The sequence below is a fragment of the Bos javanicus genome, chromosome 6, assembly GCF_032452875.1.
Source record: "Bos javanicus breed banteng chromosome 6, ARS-OSU_banteng_1.0, whole genome shotgun sequence".
Taxonomy (NCBI): domain Eukaryota; kingdom Metazoa; phylum Chordata; class Mammalia; order Artiodactyla; family Bovidae; genus Bos; species Bos javanicus.
Window position 1 is genome coordinate 58,672,837 of NC_083873.1, and position 23,801 is coordinate 58,696,637.

General features: G+C 39.5%; 1 protein-coding gene across 6 annotated transcripts in view; it reads left to right on the plus strand.

The window, feature by feature from the left end:
• Positions 1–12,366: 12,366 nt before the first annotated feature.
• Positions 12,367–23,801, plus strand: part of WDR19 (WD repeat domain 19) — a 78,392-nt gene continuing 66,957 nt past the window's right edge. For 3 of the 6 annotated variants that reach the window (XR_009737207.1, XM_061421181.1, XM_061421182.1), the window contains exons 1-5: positions 12,557–12,665; positions 18,799–18,890; positions 19,178–19,243; positions 21,245–21,370; positions 23,314–23,429. Coding sequence is in view for 4 of the 6 variants with exons in the window: in XM_061421181.1 (XP_061277165.1) it covers positions 12,660–12,665; positions 18,799–18,890; positions 19,178–19,243; positions 21,245–21,370; positions 23,314–23,429 (406 nt within the window). In the remaining 2 variants the exon portion in view is untranslated. Of the gene's footprint in view, positions 12,666–18,798; positions 18,891–19,177; positions 19,244–21,244; positions 21,371–23,313; positions 23,430–23,801 lie in introns of all 6 variants that reach the window. The other 3 variants (XR_009737208.1, XM_061421184.1, XM_061421183.1) reach the window with 3 other exon arrangements.

A 23,801-nucleotide genomic window follows, 5' to 3' on the forward strand; every position in this document is an offset into this window, starting at 1 on the left:
CTTGCATTTCACAGCTAAGACTCGGCACAGCCAAATAAATAAGTAATGATTTTTTTTTTAATGTTTTATGGCCAACAAAATAGATAATCTGTATGAAATAGACAAATTTCTGGAAATACACAAATCACTAAAACTGATTTAAGAAGAAATAAATCTAAACAAATCTAACAAGTAAGAATTGACTCAATCATCAAAACCTCTCAACAAAAAAAGTTCAGAACCAGAATTTGGTAGACTTCACAAGTTTATAAGACCAGCATTACCTTGATACCTAAGCCAGGCAAAAGCAGATTTTATACCATGACAAACTAAGAATTTATTGCAAAAATATAGGGGTGGTTCAAATACAAAAATCAAACCAGAATTTGGTAGACTTCACAAGTTTATAAGACCAGCATTACCTTGATACTTAAGCCAGGCAAAAGCAGATTTTATACCATGATGAACTAAGAATGTATTGCAAAAATATAGGGGTGGTTCAAATACAAAAATCAATCCATCAATGTAATTTACCACTTAATAGAATGAAGAGAACTCAGCTAGTCAGTGACATGAAAATAAAGCTCTTCATTATTTAAAGAAAAGATAACATTAGCATCTCAGTTGATAAAGCATTTGACAGGAATCAATACCCTTTAATGATAAAAGCACTCAGCAAACTTGGAAGAGAATGAAATTTCCTCACCCTGTTAAAAAACATTCATGAAAAACCCACAGTTAACCACACAATAAATGATAAAAGATTAAAAGATTTTCCTCCAACATCGGGAAAATGTCCACTCCCACCATTCCTAGTCAACATTGTACAAGAAGTTCTAGCCAAAGCAGTTAGGCAAGAAAGAAAAGGAATTAGCAATTAGGAAGAAGTAAAACTCCATTTGCAACTGTTTTGATCCTATATATTAAAAATCCTAAAGAAAACACACGCATAACTATTAGAGCTATCATTAATGTTACAAGGTCAACACACAAATGTTAGCTGATTTCTATATACTGCCCAAAAGTGTAAGATGAAAATTAGAAAACCTTTTCATTTACAAAACTTGGGAATAAATCTAACAAAGGAGGTATAAGGCTTGTACACTGAAAAGTACAAAATATTGCTGAAATGAAGACCTGCTGCTAAGTCGCTTCAGTCGTGTCTGACTCTGTGCGACCACATAGACGGCAACCCACCAGGCTCCCGCGTCCCTGGGATTCTCCAGGCAAGAACACTGGAGTGGGTTGCCATGTCCTTCTCCAGTGCATGAAAGTGAAAAGTGAAAGGGAAGTCGCTCAGTCGTGTCCAACTCCTAGGGAACCCATGGACTGCAGCCTACTCCTCCGTCCATGGGATTTTCCAGGCAAGAGTACTGGAGTGGGGTGCCATTGCCTTCTCCAATGAAGACCTAAGTAAGTGGAAAGACATGTTCATAAATTGGAAGACTTAAGATGGCAGTACTCCACAAATTAGTCTATAGATCCAATGCAATCCCTGTCAAAAATCTAACAGCCTTTTTTGCAGAAATGGAAAAGCCAATTTTAAAATTCCTGTAAAATTTCAAGGGACCCAAAAGAGCCAAAACAAGTGTGAAAAAGAATAGCAAAGTTGAAGGACTTTCTTATATCAAAATTGATGAAAACAGTGGTACTGTTACAAGGATAAACATACAGACCAAAAGCATAAAATAGAAAGTCCACAAATAAACTATAGTCAATATCTTATGGTCAGTTGATTTTCAGTAAGAGTGCTAAGACCATTCAATGCAGGAAACAGTCTCTTCAACAAATGGTGCCAGATGCATGCATGCATGCATGCTGTCATACCCAATTCTTTGCGACCCTATGGACTAGCTCACCAGGCTCCTCTGTCCCTGGGATCTCCCAGGCAAGAATACTGGAGTGGGTTGCCATATCTTTCTCCAGGGGATCTTCCCAACGCAGAGACTGAATCTGAGTTTCCTGCATTGCAGGAGAAATTATATAGCAAAGAAAATGGTAAACCAGGTGGGGCTTCCAACATCAAGAAAGTTATTGAAAGAAGACAGAGGATGAATAACTGAGTCTCTGGGCCTGAAGACAAGCAGAGCATCTCTTAGGTTTTGAAGTATTTAAATGTAATTAGGCTGAATCTCATGTTTTATTAAATTTCTTCAGACTTGTTTACTGAAATGTAGGAAGGTTGAGTCATCTTGATTGTGTGGCAGATTTGTGCTAAGCATGTCATATATATGTTCATACATTTAATCTTTACAATAGCACTATGAAGTAGATATGATTATTCCCACTTAATGATGACTTCCCTGTGGAAGAGATTAGAGAAAGTGAATGGGGCATGGAAAGAAATGCTGAAAACTTTGGAATGAATAGCATATTCTTTTACACATTAACTAGGAGGATAAAAAGGTATCTTATACTCAGGGCCAGCCTTAGGATTTGGAAGACCTGAGGTAAGCAGAGTGTGTAAGGGTCTTAGCTGTGTTATACTAGTGGTCCTCCTGTGAATATGAGTATCATCTAGAAGAGATCTAATGGCAGGTCTTGAGCCTCTGACCACTCCTGCCCTGTAAGTCTGATCCTGTGTGTTTATCACAGACTGTTCTAGCATAACAGTTACATTCAGATCAGATCAGATCAGTCGCTCAGTCGTGTCCAACTCTTTGCAACCCCAAGAATCGCAGCACGCCACGCCTCCCTGTCCATCACCAACTCCTGGAGTTCACTCAGACTCACGTCCATCGAGTCAGTGATACCATCCAGCCATCTCATCCTCTGTCGTCCCCAATCCCCCCCAGCATCAGAATCTTTTCCAATGAGTCAACTCTTCGCATGAGGTGGCCAAAGTACTGGAGTTTCAGCTTTAGCATCAGTCCTTCCAATGAACACCCAGGGCTGATCTCCTTTAGGATGGACTGGTTGGACTTCCTTGCAATCCGAGGGACTCTCAAGAGTCTTCTCCAACACCACAGTTCAAAAGCATCAATTCTTCGGCGCTCAGCCTTCTTCACAGTCCAACTCTCACATCCATACATGACCACTGGAAAAACCATAGCCTTGACTAGACGCACCTTTGTTGGCAAAGTAATGTCTCTGCTTTTCAATATGCTATCTAGGTTGGTCATAACTTTCCTTCCAAGGAGTAAGCGTCTTTTAATTTCATGGCTGCAGTCACCATCTGTAGTGATTTTGGAGCCCAGAAAAATAAAAGTCTGACACTGTTTCCACTGTTTCCCCATCCATTTCCCATGAAGTGATGGGACTGGATGCCATGATCTTCGTTTTCTGAATGTTGAGCTTTAAGCCCACTTTTTCACTCTCCACTTTCACTTTCATCAAGAGGCTTTTTAGTTCCTCTTCACTTTCTGCCATAAGGGTGGTATCATCTGCATATCTGAAGTTATTGATATTTCTCCCGGCAATCTTGATTCCAGCTTGTGCTTCTTCCAGTCCAGCGTTTCTCATGATGTACTCTGCATATAAGTTAAATAAACAGGGTGACAATATACAGCCTTGATGTACTCCTTTTCCTGTTTGGAACCAGTCTGTTGTTCCATGTCCAGTTCTAACTATTGCTTCCTGACCTGTATACAGGTTTCTCAAGAGGCAGATCAGGTGGTCTGGTATTCCCATCTCTTTCAGAATTGTCCACAGTTTATTGTGATCCACATAGTCAAAGGCTTTGGCATAGTCAATAAAGCAGAAATAGATGTTTTTCTGGAACTCTCTTGCTTTTCCCATGATCCAGCGGATGTTGGCAATTTGATCTCTGGTTCCTCTGCCTTTTCTAAAACCAGCTTAAACATCAGGAAGTTCACGGTTCACATATTGCTGAAGCCTGGCTTGGAGAATTTTGAGCATTACTTTACTAGCGTGTGAGATGAGTGCAATTGTGTGGTAGTTTGAGCATTCTTTGGCATTGCCTTTCTTTGGGATTGGAATGAAAACTGATCTTTTCCAGTCCTGTGGCCACTGCTGAGTTTTCCAAATTTGCTGGCATATTGAGTGCAGCACTTTCACAGCATCATCTTTCAGGATTTGGAATAGCTCAACTGGAATTCTATTATCTCCACTAGCTTTGTTCACAGTGATGCTTTCTAAGGCCCACTTGACTTCACATTCCAGGATGTCTGGCTCTAGGTCAGTGATCACACCATTGTGATTATCTGGGTTGTGAAGATCTTTTTTGTACAGTTCCTCTGTGTATTCTTGCCATCTCTTCTTAATATCTTCTGCTTCTGTTAGGTCCATCCCATTTCTGTCCTTTATCGAGCCCATCTTTGCATGAAATGTTCCGTTGGTATCTCTGATTTTCTTGAAGAGATCTCTAGTCTTTCCCATTCTGTTGTTTTCTGTCTGTTTCAGAGGGCAAACACACTGAAACCAGACCCACAGAAAACTAGTCAATCTAATCACACTAGGACCACAGCCTTGTCTAACTCAATGAAACTAAGCCATGCCCGTGGGGCAACCCAAGATGGGCAGGTAATGGAGAGATCTGACAGAATGTGGTCCACTGGAGAAGGGAATGGCAAACCACTTCAGTATTCTTGCCTTGAGAACCCCATGAACAGTATGAAAAGACAAAATGATAGGATACTGAAAGAGAAATTCCCCAGGTCAGTAGGTGCCCAATATGCTACTGGAGATCAGTGGAGAAATAACTCCAGAAAGAATGAAGGGATGGAGCCAAAGCAAAAAGAATACCCAGCTGTGGATGTGACTGATGATAGAAGCAAAGTCCAATGCTGTAAAGAGCAATATTGCATAGGAACCTGGAATATCAGGTCCATGAATCAAGGCAAATTGGAAGTGGTCAAACAAGAGATGGCAAGGGTGAATGTCGACATTCTAGGAATCAGTGAACTGAAATGGACTGGAATGGGTGAATTTAACTCAGATGACCATTATATCTACTACTCTGGCCAGGAATCCCTCAGAAGAAATGGAGTAGCCATCATAGTCAACAAAAGAGTCCAAAATGCAGTACTTGGATGCAATCTCAAAAACGACAGAATGATCTCTGTTCGTTTCCAAGGCAAACCATTCAATATCACAGTAATCCAAGTCTATGCCCCAACCAGTAACGATGAAGAAGCTGAAGTTGAACGGTTCTATGAAGACCTACAAGACCTTTTAGAACTAACACCCCAAAAAGATGTCCTTTTCATTATAGGGGACTGGAATGCAGAAGTAGGAAGTCAAGAAACACCTGGAGTAACAGGCAAATTTGGCCTTGGAATATGGAACGAAGCAGGGCAAAGACTAGTAGAGTTTTGCCAAGAAAATGCACTGGTCATAACAAACACCCTCTTCCAACAACACAAGAGAAGACTCTATACATGGACATCACCAGATGGTCAACACCGAAATCAGATTGATTATATAATTTGCAGCCAAAGATGGAGAAGCTCTATACAGTCAGCAAAAACAAGACCAGGAGCTGACTGTGGCTCAGACCATGAACTCCTTATTGCCAAATTCAGACTTAAATAGAAGAAAGTAGGGAAAACCACCAGACCATTCAGGTATGACCTAAATCAAATTCCTAATGATTATACAGTGGACGTGAGAAATAGATTTAAAGGCCTAGATCTGATAGATAGAGTGTCTGATGAACTATGGAACGAGGTTCGTGACATTGTACAGGAGACAGGGATCAAGACCATTCCCATAGAAAAGAAATGCAAAAAAGCAAAATGGCTGTCTGGGGAGGCCTTACAAATAGCTGTGAAAAGAAGAGAAGCGAAAAGCAAAGGAGAAAAGGAAAGATATAAACATCTGAATGCAGAGTTCCAAAGAATAGCAAGAAGACATAAGAAAGCCTTCTTCAGCGATCAATGCAAAGAAATAGAGGAAAATAACAGTTACATTACTTATCTATAATTTCCATTCTTTCAGAAGATTGTTTCTGAAACAGTAACTTTTCCCCAGGTCCCAAATGTAACCCATTGCTTGGTGTTTTTAAATACTATCAGAATGTATTGATATATTTTTTGAAGAAAAATTCACATGTCTGGCATGTTTTCAAGAAAAATCTCAGAGTCTGCAGCTACTTAAGACAATATTCACATCTCTTAACCCTACTAGTCTTGTTTTTCCTATTCTCTTTTTATTTTCTTTAATTTCTTTCCCTCCCTCTGGCGTGCTTCTCTTCTGCCCTTTTAGAGAAAGCATTATGTTCAATCATTTACCCTTGGTGGACAAGTCCATCCAGAAGTTTTTAAATCATTAATAGTAATTATTGAAACAAGGGATACACGTTTTAGTCACTGCATGCTCCCTAAACACCCAGTTTTTTTAAGGAACCGTCAAGCTGGTTTCCAGAGGAACAGAGTGAGCATAAGTTTTTTAGCAGAAGTAGCTATCCATCTTCAGAAACAAAACAGGCTTTCCATCTGCTGCTTTACATTTGGCATACTCTAGACCAATGGTTCTCAACTCTGTGCACCACAGAATTTAAAAAGAGAGAAGGAAAGAAAGAAAAGGTAGGCTTCATCTCCAGAAATCTGTTTCAATAAATCTGGGTTGAGCCTAAGCTACTGCAAGTGAGCCCCAGCTAATTCTAATAGCAGTAAGGATTAAGAACTACAGTATGAACTCAGGGGAAGTAGTGCAAAAACTTTCTCCAGAGAATAGGAATCATTAACTTGTCATGGACCCAGAACTAATTTTATTAATTTCCTTGGCTATTTTATTTACAGTCAAGTATCTGCACCTAGAATCATGCTTCGCACAGAACTGGACAAAAATAATTGTCTTAATGTTGAATATTCAATTATAATATAAGCTTAAAATTAATCATATATAATAGCTATTAATTTTTAAATGACGTTAATATTTTTAGCTACTAATAGTCCTTAGGAAACCAAAGGGAACTGTGCTCAATTTAGGATCCCCTGACCAGATATTATTTTTGAATATACTGTCTTCCCTAGTTATTAATTGTCATGCTTATTAGACTTTCTACATAATATTGTAGAAAATTATTTATTTGTTCTAATGGGCATCATTTTAAAGTTTGGAAGTATAAAAAATAAATTGAAAGCAAAATATAAGATGATCAAACAATACTGGCATTTACTGGAAATGTTGTATACAATAAAAATTTTGTGTATTATATCTATTTATTTTAAAAATCTGAATTCCACCTAAATTTCCTAGTTTATCTATACTTAGTATTAAATGTCATTCTTTTCCATCCCCAATCCCATACCATGCCTCTTTCTCTTCACCATGGAAACTCTCCTCTCTCATTTTCTCTCTCTCTGGAAAAACATTTTTCTGATATTATAACAAGTTAGGTTATTTTTCTCAATATCCTTTTGACAAACTTCATGCTATTTTTTGCCAGTTTTTATAGCAAATTCTGACAAATATTTTTCATAATGTCATATTTTAACAAATAAATTAGAGGATCTGGTGTCCACATGCTGGAAAAGAGCTACTGAAGAGTTAGCCTATCCTGAAGATAGCATATTTAAGAGATATTTATTTATACTTAAATAAGCAATCAATTTTAAGTTATATAGTTTATTTTTTAAAATAGCTCTGTGCACTCTAGAATTACCCCCTCCTATAGGTTGTATATAGGTTCCAAATAGGAAAAGCTTCCAAATAGGAAAAGGAGTACATCAAGGCTGTATATTGTCACCCTGCTTATTTAACTTATATGCAGAGTACATCATGAGAAACGCTGGACTGGAAGAAACACAAGCTGGAATCAAGATTGCCAGGAGAAATATCAATAACCTCAGATATGCAGATGACACCACCCTTATGGCAGAAAGTGAAGAGGAACTCAAAAGCCTCTTGATGAAGGTGAAAGTGGAGAGTGAAAAAGTTGGCTTAAAGCTCAACATTCAGAAAACGAAGATCACGGCATCTGGTCCCATCACTTCATGGGAAATGGATGGGGAAACAGTGGAACAGTGTCAGACTTTATTTTTCTGGGCTCCAAAATCACTACAGATGGTGACTGCAGCCATGAAATTAAAAGACGCTTACTCCTTGGAAGGAAAGTTATGACCAACCTAGATAGCATATTGAAAAGCAGAGACATTACTTTGCCAACAAAGGTGCGTCTAGTCAAGGCTATGGTTTTTCCAGTGGTCATGTATGGATGTGAGAGTTGGACTGTGAAGAAGGCTGAGCGCCGAAGAATTGATGCTTTTGAACTGTGGTGCTGGAGAAGACTCTTGAGAGTCCCTTGGACTGCAAGGAGATCCAACCAGTCCATTCTGAAGGAGATCAGCCCTGGGATTTCTTTGGAAGGACTGATGCTAAAGCTGAAACTCCAGTACTTTGGCCACCTCATGCGAAGAGTTGACTCCTTGGAAAAGACTCTGATGCTGAGAGGGATTGGGAGCAGGAGGAGAAGGGGACGACAGAGGATGAGATGGCTGGATGGCATCACTGACTCGATGGACGTGAATCTGAGTGAACTCTGGGAGTTGGTGCTGGACAGGGAGGCCTGGCGTGCTGCGATTCATGGGGTTGCAAAGAGTCAGACATGACTGAGCGACTGATCTGATCTGATCTGATCTGATAGATTGTATAATGGATTGGCTAACTCTTCAGTAGCTCTTTCCCAGCATGTGGACACCAGATCCTTTCCCAGATGAACAGGCTTAATCATGCCCCTAGTTCTTAAATTTTAGAATGAGACACTGTATTTCCCTCCTTTCCCAAATATTCAGTTCAATTCAGTCGCTCAGTCATGTCTGACTTCTTTGCAACCCCATGCACTGCAGCATGCCAGGCTTCCCTAGTTTTGTTTTTTTTAATCCACATTTATAAGAAACAGTTTTATTACACCAATGGGACTCAATGGTATGGAGCGCCACACCACTTGAGAGGACATCCTCCCATAAGTGAGCACCAGTGTACAACTATACAGCTTCACCACTAACCCTTATTAACAACACCTACTTAGTCTGCTCCTGAGACTGTTGAGAGTCTTCTAGAACAGGGGTCCCCAACCCCTGGGCCAGTACTGGTCTATGGCCTGTTAGGAACCAGGCCACACAGCAGGAGATGAAAAGACGGTGAACAAGGGAAGATTCATCTATATTTATATCCACTCCCCACTGCTTGCATTACAACCTGAGTTTCACCTCCCACCTTCTCTGTGGAAAAACTGTTTTCCATGAAATCTGTCCCGGGTGTCAAAAAAGTTGGGGGCAGCTGTTTTATGACACACTGTGAACACTCACTTCAGTCTACTGTAGGACCATCTAAAGGAATCTCTTCTGGCAGGAGGGACATCTCAGCTGAAAACTACAAATGGGGTCCTGGGCTTGTCAGCACCAAACATGCAGGTTTCCCATCTGCCCCACAGCATTCCTGGAAAAATGCTGCACTCCAGAGAAACCCTGCACCACTGCAGAGGTGGCCACTCTAGAATAGGGAAGAGGCTAAAAGAAATTAAACCTAAACTCTTCATCACGAGTATCCGAGGCGCCCTTGGACCTTCTTTCTGGATGAGGTCTGCAGACCCTTCGGCTCTTCTTTCTGGCAGCCTCACCTACAGGCTACACCTGGGCTGAGTGGGCAGCAATCCTGAGAGCCTGCAGGGCCTCATGCCGCTCAGCTTCTCTGAGCCCTGTAGTCCCCAAAGAGCGCATCAGCTGCCTCTTCCCTGGTCATGGAACTAAGATCCTGCAAGCTGAACAGCATGGCCAAAAAAGAAAAAGAAAAGTGAAGTTGACCACTGTCACTACAGTGGCAATATATTACAGTATAAAAATGTATCAAATTAACATATTGTACACCTTAAATCTACACCACACTCTATGTAAAATATATAACTCCATTTTTTAAAAGTAGAGCTGAGAAAGTTAAGTACATAATCTAAGTTACTAAGAGGTTGTTATTGGGTTCACATTGTCTATTTCTTCCCCTGTACCTCATTACCTCTAAATATCCTTTCTCTTTCATCCACATATTGAAATTCTGCCTATTCTGTTACCCTAAGGAGAAAAACAGAATAATAAAAAACAAGAAACTAGGCATTAATTAGGCTCCCTGCTTTATGTAAAATAATAATACCAAATGTTCCTTGCAGCTTAAAAATAAATTGACAATTGATTTTTCAGAAGGCATGTACTTGGAAAAAACTGTTGCTTTGTAAACCATGAAAAAGAATACAGAGGATTTAGGAAACAAATTTAGAGAACAGTGGTCTCAGTGTAATCCAGAGGGGCATTATCAGCATCACCTGGGAATGTGTTAGACCTGGAAATCCTCCAAATCCACCCAAGGGCAACTAATCAAAGACTGGTGGTGGGGCCAAGCAATCTATGTTTCAGCAGGCTCCCAAGGTGGTTCAAACACCCGATGCTGCTGCTGCTGCTGCTAAGTCACTTCAGTCGTGTCCGACTCTGTGCAACCCCATAGATGGCAGCCCATTAGGCTCCCCCATCCCTGGGATTCTCCAGGCAAGAACACTGGAGTGGGTTGCCATTTCCTTCTTCAATGCATGAAAGTGAAAAGTGAAAGTGAAGTCGCTCAGTTGTGTCCGACTCCTAGCGACCCCATGGACTGTGGCCCACCAGGCTCCTCTGTCCATGGGATTTTCCAGGCAAGAGTGCTGGAGTGGGGTGCCATTGCCTTCTCCAAACACCTGCTAAACCTCTCAAATACACAGTAAAGTTATAGAACCAATGATCTAAATGATTCAGCCTCAAAAGTTGTAGAAAGGAGCTGAAAAAATTTATTTACTCGCCAGTCCAGGTTCGATGTGCGATACTGGATGCTTGGAGCTGGTGCACTGGGACGACCCAGAGGGATGGTGTGGGGAGGGAGGAGGGAGGAGGGTTCAGGATGGGGAACACATGTATGCCTGTGGCGGATTCATTTTGATATTTGGCAAAACTAATACAATTATGTAAAGTTTAAAAATAAAATAAAATTTAAAAAAAATTAAAAAAAAATTTATTTACTTAGTAGGGGAAAATTAAAACCTATTTTATTAGGATTGTATGCTCTATTACTCAGTACTATCAGGTCAGTTTATTTCTCTTCCTTGTTTAAAACAACAGACAAGTTACAGTACAAGCAGGCAGATCTTTTTATTCGACAGACACTCCCAAGCCATGGGAGTAGGCCCTGGTCATGATCCCTCTTGGCCTCCCCCTTTTTATACTTCCTGTCTCTTCCTTTTGGTTGTGCCCTATACAAAGTAGGGCTTGTACCCACCACCAATCAAGAAAAGGAATGCAAATAGGCATACACTCTAGGCCAACTGGTATCTGCAAGTTATGTAACAGCAGGCTCTGTTGCGCATGTCTTCCCATAATTCAGTCTGTTATAATCAGATATGTATGTGTGTGTGTGTAGAATATTTATGAACCCTTAATTGGCTCCTAGTTGCCTAAGGTTACTTGAGGAAGCCCCTGTGGTTAGGTTGTACCCACTGTGTGCCTAGGGCACATGTGCAGGACTTAGAAAAGTCTCTGTGGTTACTTCCTGTAGCATCTGTGAATTTTCCTGAGTGTGTCTGGAAAGGCGTTTTAGAGATCAGCTTGCATCTTTTTTTTGGAGAAGGAAATGGCAACCCACTTCAATATTCTTGCCTGGAGAATCCCATGGACAGAGGAGCCTGGTGGACTAGTCCATGGGGTCCCAAAGAGTCAGACACGACTGAGCGGTCTTTTTTGGCTAGGCCACTCCTTGTTGCACATGCCTAACTTGCTACCTAATAGTACTAACCACCCTAAAAAATGTGCTTTATCATTTGACCTAAATAACTGTGTCAAAGACACATATATCATAATTATAAACACAAAGTAAAACTGTTATACACAGGGACAAAAACTAGAGAGAAATATAGCACCCTAATTAACGCACTGATGTGAGATTTCATGTTTCGTTTCTCTTTTTAACTAATTCTCCCATATCGGCTAAACATAATACATATACATTCGTAAGCTTTTCTCCTGTTAACTGGTCTTCTGTCAGTTTAATTCTCAGCCCCTAAAATTAAAAGTTTCTCCCTCTTAACATTCCCTAAATCTAAGAAGTCCCATTCACTCTGTTTTAATTATTATCAATACAAAAACAATTTCCGAATTTCTACTTCTCTAACCTTTTTCTCCATCACCCAATCACCTATTAAAGACATCTCCGTTTAAATGTGTGGGTCTTGCAGCCAAATTTAAATATCTGAAGACACAAACATATTCCCAGCCAAAATCAGCCTCCAAATTGAATATCCTTTGAACAGTTGCAGTGTGAGCTCTTTGCGTGAACTGCGTAAGAGTACTGCCCCACGAACCAACTCCCGCCTCTTCTTATACAACACTCAGCTCCTTGAAGTTCTCAGCGTCCCTACTCGCCACCACTGATTTCTTTGTAGTCAGGGCCTAAATTTACGCCGGCGGCTTCCACATCTCACAGAACCCTCCGATGTCATCCAATCACGGCCCAACCAGAAAGCCAAGGCTCAGCAAGGCCTCACGACGTTCAACTACTGAGGACCTTGCTTCGCTGGTATCACGTGACTCGAGTCCCCGCCTCCCACCCACTCCCTCAGAGGTTTGGAGACACCTCCCTTCAGCTGGCGCTCGCTGATTGGTTATTGCTCGCGCGGTCTCCTGGGTGACGGGAACGCGGTAGCCTTCTTGAAGAAGATCGGGTGCGCTTGCGCACTTGTTAGATCTCGCCGCTGCTGGATCTTTGAGATGAAGGTAAATAACTTACAAACCCGGGGGTGCGGGAATGTGCGACCACTGGGCATTCCCTTAAACTCTCCGAGAGTCGCTTTCAGGATAGAGGCTTGTGACCTTCCTTCCTTCTCCCGAGTGCTTGAGAAATGGGGAAGGGAGCGGGGTGACCAGGGAGAGCAGAGGCGAAGTTGAAGAAACAAGGGGAAAGGAAGGAAAATTGAAGAGGAGACGGCGGGGAGGGAGGCCTCTCATTTCTGGGACCGCAGACCGAGTTGGTGCGTTTTGGCCATTCCTAGACTGCTGGAAATGAGCAGACTGGATCTGAAGAGACTCCGAATTCGCCCGAATTCACACGGCGGGCAGAATGAGTTTGGGGGAAAAAAGCGTTCGGAGGGTCCTTGTAGAGTTGGCTCGTTCGAGTGTCAGGAGCCGCCTCATTTCTTGCAGCTAAACCCCTGGCAAGGCTCCTGAACAGCCTTCTGGCGGCTATTCAGCTCCTTAAAATGAGTGAAAAGCTCCGAAAAAATCTCAAATTGTATTGGCTGTGACTGGCGCAGTTTACAGATCACCTGGTGACGGTGTATATTATTCACGGGGAAATCTGCATGCACAGGTCTCAATCTCTAGAGCGTCATCCTCTGCATGCATCGGTTTTAGGATTGCGCTTATGAACCCCATTCCCGGGTCACTGGCTACAGCTCATTCACCCTTCGCCTTACCAGACAATAACCCCGCCCCACTCCTAGTGCCCCCTACTCCCCATCCCACCCCCCCACTCCACCACCCCCCCACACACACACACAGGCCCTGATCTGGCATAGAAATGGAAAGCTTAATTTTTTTCATTGTTTTGCACATTTTCGTGGCTATAGTGTAAATTGGAGTTGACCTGTAATCTTAACTCACATTTCTAAAGCTCTTCACCATTTATGAAGTACTTGTAGCTCAGTTGGTAAAGAATCTGCCTACAATGCGGGAGACCTGCATTCGATTCCTGGGTTGGGAAGATCCCCTGGAGAAGGAAATGGCAACCCACTCCAGTATTCTTGCCTGGAGAATCCCATTGACTGTAGCCTGCCAGGCTCCTCTGTCCATGGGGTCGCAAGAGTCCTACACGACTTAAGGACTAAACCATCAGAGTAAGGAGATACTGTTATTCCTGGTTTACAGTTGAGAATTCTATGCTTGAGGCCATTTAATAGACCTGCTTTAAGCCCTACAGCTAATAAGTGAAAAGCAAAATCTAGAGTTCCCTGGTGGTCCAGTGGTTTGGATTCCTTTCTTTCACTGTCAAGGGCCCAGGTTAGTTACCTGGTTAGGGAACTAGGATCCCACAAGCTATGTCGGTGGCCAAAAAACAATTGTATTAAAAAATAAAGATTGAAAAAAAGCAGTCTAAAGGTTCGTTTTCTGGTTTTGAAGCTAGCACCTTTTTACGGGGTGTTGTATGTGTATGGAGCGCCTGTTGACCTCCTTTGAAGAAAAATAGTATGTAAAATCACAACCAGAGGCGGTCTACCAAGAAACTAGTGACATTCAAATTTAGGGAGCCCTCACTTGCGTGTAGGGGTTCCAGGGCAATGTGGTCATAAAATTGCAAAAGTAAAATGCTTTTATACTTTTTTTTAAGGGTGTCTTCTTGCTCCACACAACTTGGATGCACCTGTGATTGATTATAGGCATCTGTTTTCAATAGAGGTGGATTTGATCATCTTTTTAATGTAGTAATTGCCTGTAATTGGTGTAAAATTTAGACCATTGGAAGAGTTTTGTGTTACCATTGAGACTGTCACACCACCTGCAATTGTATCTAAACTTAACTTGCCTAGATATAGGCATCATTGTTTAATTTTTAATTTAACCTAATGTTAAAATGTAAATTTATTCATTCAAACTTATGGCTCTAGATGTTTTGTATCAGCAGTGTTTAATATAAATATAATGTGAGCCAATGTACTTTAAAATATTTAGAAGCCACATTAAAATGTTTTTAAAGAAACAGCTAAGGTTACCTTCATAATGTATTTTGTTTTACCCAGTATATCCAAAATATTACCATTTCAACATGTAATCAATATGAAAAATTATCAGTAAAGAGATAGTTTGCCTTCTTTCCTGTATTATCTTTTTTTTAAATTATTTATTTAAATTGGAGACTAATTACTTTACAATATTATATTGGTTTTGCCATACATCGACATGAATCTGCCACAGGTGTACATGTGTTCCCCATCCTGAACCCCCCTCTCTCCTCCCTCCCCATAGCATTCCTCTGGGTCATCCCAGTGCACCAGCCCCGAGCATCCTGTATCATGCATCGAACCTGGACTGGTGATTCGTTTCACATATGATATTATACATGTTTCAATGCCATTCTCCCAAATCATCCCACCCTCACCCTCTCTCATAGAGTCCAAAAGACTGTTCTATACATCTGTGTCTCTTTTGCTGTCTCACATACAGGGTTATTGTTACCATCTTTCTAAATTCCATATATATGCGTTAGTATACTATATTGGTGTTTTTCCTTCTGGCTTACTTCACTCTGTATAATAGGCTCCAGTTCATCCACCTCATTAGAACTGATTCAAATGTATTCTTTTTAATGGCTGAGTAATACCCCATTGTGTATATATACCACAGCTTTCTTATCCATTCATCTGCTGATGAACATCTAGGTTGCTTCCATGTCCTGGCTATTATAAACAGTGCTGCGATGAACATTGCCTTCTGGTTTCCTCAGTGTGTATGCCCAGCAGTGGGATTGCTGGGTCATAAGGCAGTTCTATTTCCAGTTTTTTAAGGAATCTCCACACTGTTCTCCATAGTGGCTGTACTAGTTTGCATTCCCACCAACAGTGTAAGAGGGTTCCCTTTTCTCCACACCCTCCCCAGCATTTATTGCTTGTAGACTTTTGGATCGCAGCCATTCTGACTGGTGTGAAATGGTACCTCATTGTGGTTTTGATTTGCATTTCTCTGATAATGAGTGATGTTGAGCATCTTTTCATGTGTTTGTGAGCCATCTGTATGTCTTCTTTGGAGAAATGGCTGTTTAGTTCTTTGGCCCATTTTTTGATTGGGTCATTTATTTTTCTGGAATTGAGCTGCAGGAGTTGCTTGTATATTTTTGAGATTAATTCTTTGTCAGTTGCTTCATTTGCTATTATTTTCTCCCATTCTGAAGGCTGTCTTTTCACCTTGCTTATAGTTTCCTTTGTTGTGCAAAGCTTTTTATTTTAATTAGGTCCCATTTGTTTATTTTTGCTTTTATTTCCAATATTCTGGGAAGTGGGTCATAGAGAATCCTGCTGTGATTTATGTCGGAGAGTGTTTTGCCTATGTTCTCCTCTAGGAGTTTTATAGTTTCTGGTCTTACATTTAGATCTTTAATCCATTTTGAGTTTATTTTTGTGTATGGTGTTAGAAAGTGTTCTAGTTTCATTCTTTTACAAGTGGTTGACCAGTTTTCCCAGCACCACTTGTTAAAGAGATTGTCTTTTCTCCATAGTATATGCTTGCCTCCTTTGTCAAAGATAAGGTGTCCATAGGTGCGTGGGTTTATCTCTGGGCTTTCTATTTTGTTCCATTGATCTATATTTCTGTGTTTGTGCCAGTACCATACTGTCTTGATGACTGTGGCTTTGTAGTAGAGCCTGAAGTCAGGCAGGTTGAGTCCTCCAGTTCCATTCTTCTTTCTCAAGATTGCTTTGGCTATTCAACGTTTTTGTATTTCCATACACATTGTGAAATTATTTGTTCTAGCTCTGTGAAAAATACCATTGGTAGCTTGATAGGGTGGAGAAGGCAGTGGCAACCCACTTCAGTACTCTTGCCTGGAAAATCTCATGGACGGAGAAGCCTGGTGGGCTGCGGCCCATGGGGTCACTGTGAGTCAGGCACGACTGAGCGACTTCACTTTCACTTTTCACTTTCCTGCATTGGGGAAGGAAATGGCAACCCACTTCAGTGTTCTTGCCTGGAGAATCCCGGGGACGGGGAGCCTGGTGGGCTTCCGTCTATGGGGTCGCACAGAGTTGGTCATGACTGAAGCAACTTAGCAGCAGCAGCTTGATAGGGATTGCATTGAATCTATAGATTGCTTTGGGTAGTATACTCATTTTCACTATATTGATTCTTCCTATCCATGAACACAGTGTATTTCTCCATCTATTAGTGTCCTCTTTGATTTCTTTCACCAGTATTTTATAGTTTTCTATATATAGGTAGTATTTTATTCTTTTCGTTGCAATGGTGAATGGAATTTTTCCTTAATTTCTCTATTTTCTCATTATTAGTGTATAGCAAGGGATTTCTTTCTTTTTTTTTTTTTTTTTAGGAGATGTGCAACGTGTGTGTGTGTGTGTATGTGTGCTGCTTCCCAACTACAAGGTGAATCAGGAGATTTGCAACATGTGTGTATGTGTGTTGTGTGTGTGTAAGCAAGGGTTTGTAGCTGCTGGCATGTAACAGTGTAAAAAGGTGCTTTCTTGTACATTATCCCATCAGCCTTCATAACAGTACTATGAAGTTGAGAGTGCTGTGTCTAATTCACAGGTGAGTCATATGAGATTCTGGAGGCAAAGAGGCTTTCTCATTTTTCCAGGGGGACAGGGAGTTGAGACTGCTTTGGGTCAGCCAGTTTTCATGGATATGACCAAGTGCTCTAGGAGGGGTTTTTTTTTTTTTTTTTTTTAATTCTGTAAATTTATTTATTTATTTTTTTATATATTTTCTATGTGTTGATTTTATATCCTGCAACTTTACTATATTCATTGATTAGCTCTAGTAATTTTCTGGTGGAGTCTTTAGGGTTTTCTATGTAGAGGATCATGTCATCTGCAAACAGTGAGAGTTTTACTTCTTTTCCAATTTGGATTCCCTTTATTTATTTCTTCTGCTCTGACTGCTGTGGCCAAAACTTCCAAAACTATGTTGAATAGTAGTGGTGAAAGTGGGCACCCTTGTCTTGTTCCTGACTTTAGGGGAAATGCTTTCAGTTTTTCACCACTGAGGATAATGTTTGCTGTGGGTTTTTCATATATAGCTGTATTGTCTTTGAAATCATATAGTCATGTGTGGTTTATAGCACATCTAAATTTGGACTACCCATATATCAAGTCCTCAATAAAATTCCAAGTACACATGTGGTTTGTGGCTTCTATATCAGATGTGCTCAGTGGTATTTGACCCTTTGGAACTTAAAGGACTGTAGCCCTCTCCCAGCTCCTCTGTCCATGGGTTTCTCCAGGCAAGAATACCTGAGAGGGCTGCCATTTCCTCCAGGGAATCTTTCCAACCCAGGGATCGAACCTGGGTTTCCTGCATTGCAGGCAGATTCTTTACCACTGAGCCACCTGGGAAGCCCTCCATATTGTATACACAGTTCTTTGTTGTCAAAGTGAAAAGAATGATTTTTCAGTTGAAAAAGTATCCACCCAATAGCCAAATTAAACACTTAATGGTAAAGTGTATCTAATGGAGAAAGGAAAAAATAATTTTGAAGGAGGTATAGATATTTTGTATTTCTGTCATGATTAAGGGGTTTTTTTTTATGGTTAAGGTTTTTTAATAGCAACTTTATTAAATTTAATCTCCCCAAATCCATGCTATTAATAATTAGCTAAATTCCCTGATAGCTCAGTTGGTAAAGAATCCACCTGCAATGCAGGAGACCTGGGTTCAACCCCTGGGTGGGGAAGATCCACTGGAGAAAGGATAGGTTACCCGCTCCAGTATTCTGGCCTGGAGAATTCCCATGGACTGTAGCCTGTGGAGTTGCAAAGAGTCGGACATGGCTGAGTGACTTTCACAAATTCAAGTTTAATTTTTTTTAATTTTTAATAGTTATAAAACACTAAATCATAAATTTATATAAAATTAACATTTAGAAACATTCAAAAGCAAAAAAGTTTTATAGTAAATGCTCCCGTGTATGTTGAGGTCTGTACTTGACCAGCCAGATTATGGTTATTTGGTTGGTTGGTTAATTGGTCATTTTATTTGTTACATTGTTGACTTCTTTTGGGTAAGCTCTAGCATAAGCTTTCACCATCCTGAATCCTACTGTTTTCATTATTATGTTTTGACATCTTTTCTGACCAACTGTTAATTGTATGTTTTAAAATATAAAAATTGTGTTGTGCTTTTTTAGCGTGTTTTCTCACTACTAGAAAAGACTTGGCTTGGCACACCAATACAGTTTACCTGGCAGAAAACATCAGGAAACTATCTTGCTGTAACAGGGTAAGAAAACAGTGATTGTTAGTAAATCACTCTGACTCCATGTGGTTGTATGCCCACCAAACCATACCATCTGTTCAGTAGAAATTCTTTAATGATGGTTGCATGGTGAGAAAAGTAATATATTAATATCACAATTCATAGAACCTTTTCCCTAGTGATAACTTTTTACATACAAATTGTGAAACTATCATGAGAAAATATAGAAATCACTTGAATGTATAAGAAAACTCTTTAGATACATAAGAAGTAAAATTTAAATCATATCTTTTTGTTCTAATTGCTTTTAGAGCTGATCATATTGTGAAAATCTTTGATCGCCATGGTCAAAAAAGAAGTGAAATCAACTTATCTGGGTAAGTACAGAGGTAGATCAAAATTTTTTCAAACTTTGTGGCCTAAAAGATAAAAAAACACTGTCTTAAAACTTATAATCAAGTAGAATTTTGTAATTTATGTCTAACCTGTATCTCTTCTTTTGCTTTCTCCATTTGCAAAGAGATTTAGTTTTGTATACCATAAGCAGTTAATGAAATAGGTATATAGCATATGAATTAAGAGTTTAATACATTCATTGACAGATAAGCTTTAAGGCAGAATTGTAAATGAGTCTATGTGAAAGAATTCTTAATTATAAACAAGCCTTAATGTATATATTTGCAGATAAGCCCTTATTGATGTAGTATTTCCTCTCTAATATAAATTGAAAAATAGTTACTTTCCACACTTTTTTTATCCTTTTTAAGAAAGTCATTCTAGATTACAGTAAGCATAACGTAAGCATTTTTAATAATTCAGTGTGATCATTCCCTGTATTAGTTATTTTACCCATAGTCTTAGTGGTTATTATGATGTTTGCATAAGACCTAAGTGGTCTTAAGCTGCCAGGCTTTTTAAATTCACGTCAACCTTGTGTAGTTTATCAGCCACCATCTTTGCAAATTTAGTGGCTCTACTTATCTCACACCCACCTAATGCCGCCATTTTAGCATTTCCTATTGCTCTCTTAATTGTTGCTTCTGGTTTCTATATTCTGGGGAACAGAGGGCAAGCTAGTTATAATTATGTTTAGAATAAAGTGAAAAGGCACTTAGTAAAAAACTTCTCTGATTAAGTTGTAGGAGCTTTATTGCATAATCTCTGTAACATTGCTTTTGGTTATGCAATGTCCTTATTTTTTTGCTTCTGAGTTCTTCTGCTGTATTCAACATAGCTGAATTAGACTGACAAAACATCATCAGATAAACAAAATGCTATTATATGTTGTCTTTAATGATTTTATTAAGAATTTGAAAGCCTCCCTCTTCCATACCTCTCAAAATCTGTGGAAATACTATAGAAAATTAAGATCCCCAAACATATTTTAGTAGTTTGAAGAATAAAATAACTGAAGTGATTCCCAGATGTCTTAAATGGAAAGCTGAGTGTTGGTTCAGGGGCCCGCAAAGTCTGGGATCTGAGCTGGAGCTGATGTAATAATAATAGGAATAAAGTGCACAATAAATGTAAGGCACTGGAATCATCCAGAACCCATCTCCCCAACCCTGGGTCCACGGAAAAATTGTCTTCCACAAAAGGCCAAAAAGGTTGGGGACCACTGGGCAGGTGCCCCAAAACAGTCTCCAAATGAGAAACAGAATCAGAAGAGGAAGAAAAGGTTAATCTCCAGGGAAGTTCTTAAATTATAATAAACATTTGGAGTAATTTTAAACAGTAAGAAACATATTAAATAGAGCATTTCCTATTTATAACTATTTTGTTACCTTAAATCACTCTTCTTATTCTATTCAATATTAAGATATGAAATGAAAATGACTTTTCTTACTATGTATTTCAGAATTCAGTATTTCTTACTGTTTGCAATCCTACATCTAGCCAGCTTTGCTCTGTTTAATACACAGCTTGTCTAGATATTTCACCTCTTATCAGTACCTTCTTTTTCCCTCTGTGCATCTGAAACCACCTTTCAAAAGTTGATCACACAAATTTCCTCTTGATTCCAGACGTGATTCCTTTCTAGAGGTGCTTGATGAGTATTTTACCACAAGAGCCCAGCTCTTTACAGGTGTCAAGAAAATCTGCTAACCTATTAGATATAATTGTATTCAATATAGTATGTGAAAATGATATTTAAAATAGAATTCAAAATGTTTCCATCCCCTCAACAACAACAAAATTGGTGTTAGTGTTATCCAGGCAGTAAATTTGGAGTTCTGTTTCTTACTTTAGAAAGTTTATGACTTTAAAAATAGATTGAATGGACTTGCTATAGACAAAAATCACAAATAGTTGATTGTTTAAATTTCTTTCCCCTACTTTAATGTATAGTGATTGTTTTGTTCTCTTTTTAAAAAAAGTAACTGTGTTACTATGGATTGGGACAAGGATGGAGATATTCTAGCAGTGATTGCTGAGAAATCCAGTTGCATTTATCTGTGGGATGCCAACACGAACAAAACCAGTCAGTTAGACAGTGGCTTGAGGTAAGGATAACTTTTTTTATTTTTTAAATCTTCACTTAGAAATACTATTTGCAGCTTTGATGCTAAAATTTCTTACTACATTCATTATAAATATGCCCTGATGCGTTATTTTCTTATAAAAGGGAAAAATTCATTTCTTTTAAAATTGTTATATATAATCCTATTAATTTTGCCCAATTAATTAGAATACAGTATCATTCTAAAATATAAAGAGCTTCTTAAAAAGTTGCTTTCAGTGAAATAGACTAAAAAGTCCAAAGAAGAGAGAAAACATTTATAGGAAAATCTGGAAATAGGATGACTACAGGCATGACTGGATCTAGGGGTTGTAATAATGCAATCTAGACATCTCACAGCTCTTTCTTTCTCTGTATTGACCTCTAAGTCAGACTCTCTCCCTCTTTTAATTCTGTTGAAGTATAGTTGATTTATAATGTTGTGTTAATTTCTGCTGTGCAGCAAAGTGATTCAGTTATACATATATGTACTTTCTTTTTCATATTCTTTTTCATTGTGGTTTATCACAGGATATTGAATATTGTCCCCTGTGCTATACAATAGGTCCAAGTCATTTATCCACCCTGTATATATTTAGACTCTTTTGATGGCTACTGACATCAGCTTCTACCATTCTTCACAGCAAGTTATGCCAAAGAAAAGGGCATGCCACTATTACATCGCCAGTATCCTCTCAGTTCTTTAAAAGGTCTTTGAATAGGGTAGGCAGGGCCATAGGGTTGATAATCCTACTCATGAAGATTGGGGTAAGAGTGGGGCAGTTCACAAGTGGAAGAAATCCTGGGCAGACCAAATAAGTTACAGATCTCTGCTAAAATAGAAGCTGTTTGCCATATGGAAAAGAAAAACTTGTCAGTATTTACAGCTGAAATGCAATTTTGACCTTGAACAAGTTGCTTAACCTCTGCTTAAGCTTCAGTTTCTTCATATATGTAAAATGAGTCTAGTAATAATATCTGCCTCATAGCATCATGTGGCCTATAAGTGCAGGAAGAGATCACACATCTACCATAAGATTAGGCTTTATTTTTCCAACATACTTATCAAGGAATAACAGAGCAGGTCAAAACATCTCCCTAGTGCAGGTTCCCTCGACCCTCCAAAGTGAGGCACAAGAAATGCACCCACAGGCAATGGTGTCTGACCAACATCAGGTCTACTAGATCTGAGAACCTCCACTTCTTGCTCTGTCCTTTTACACTTCCATACCTCACTTTTCAGAAGGATTTTACACACTCTGTGCTTCCATTCAAGAAAGTGAAAGTGTTAATTGCTCAGTTGTGACCCCATGGGCTGTAGCCCGTCAGGCTCCCCTGTTCATGCAGTTCTCCAGGCAAGGATACTGGATTGGGTTGCCATTCCCTCCTCCAGGGGATCTTCCAACCCGGGTCTCTCACATTGCAGGTGGATTCTTTACCATCTGAGCCACCAGGGAAGCCCAAACCGCCTTCTGAGATGCCCTTAATAGTGACAGAGCTGGAAAATCTATATCCTTTTTCAAATCATGAATTCCCAATAATTTTTTCAGTTTACTGTATCACAGTTTTAGACTTTTTAAAAGCTTAAGATGTTATCCATTAAGATTTTTACCACAATTAGAGTTACAACAATCATTAGTAGACAGATTAATAACTGTTTTATCATTAGTCATCTCCTGAAATGTGAGATTCCATCATGACTGAATTGAAGCCTTTTATTCATTATACATTTGTATTTTAGGTCTCACTGACTTAAGATCACTTTATAGTGTCTCAAAATGCCTATAGCACTTACTCTTTGTCCTAAATCATTAAAATTGTAATTTTATACTTCAGCTTCTAACTAGATATTACAGTTATTCATGAAATTCACGAAGCACTTTTTAAAAGGACTGCTTAGGAGGTTAGGTTGTAAATTGTTTAGTAATGTACATCTTAATGTTACAGGGATCAATTGTCTTTCCTTCTTTGGTCAAAATTTGGAAGTTTCCTGGCCGTTGGAACTGTTAAAGGAAATTTGCTAATTTATAATCATCAGACATCTCGAAAGATTCCTGTCATTGGTAGGTTACAGCTGGAAACACTGCTTAATATTTGGGATGCTTTAACATAAATGTAAATTTTATCACCTCAGGTTTCCCTGATACTGCAGGGGAAATTTTGTAGTTTAAAATTGACTTCCCTTGTCAAGCCATACCTCTGTCTAACTAGAAGATCCATCTTCACTACCTACTAAGAACTTCCCAGGTTACATAGAACAAGTTGCCCTCAGGTGAGTGAGCCTGTGCCTCTGGACACCAGTACATTAATAGCATGATTTCCATCTGTCCCTTTCTCACCCAGATTATGCCTCTGCTATGGAGTAGCTCATGTGCCTATCAACACATTAGTAGATGGGCTAAAACATTTGGCAACTTCTTAGACAGAGTATATCC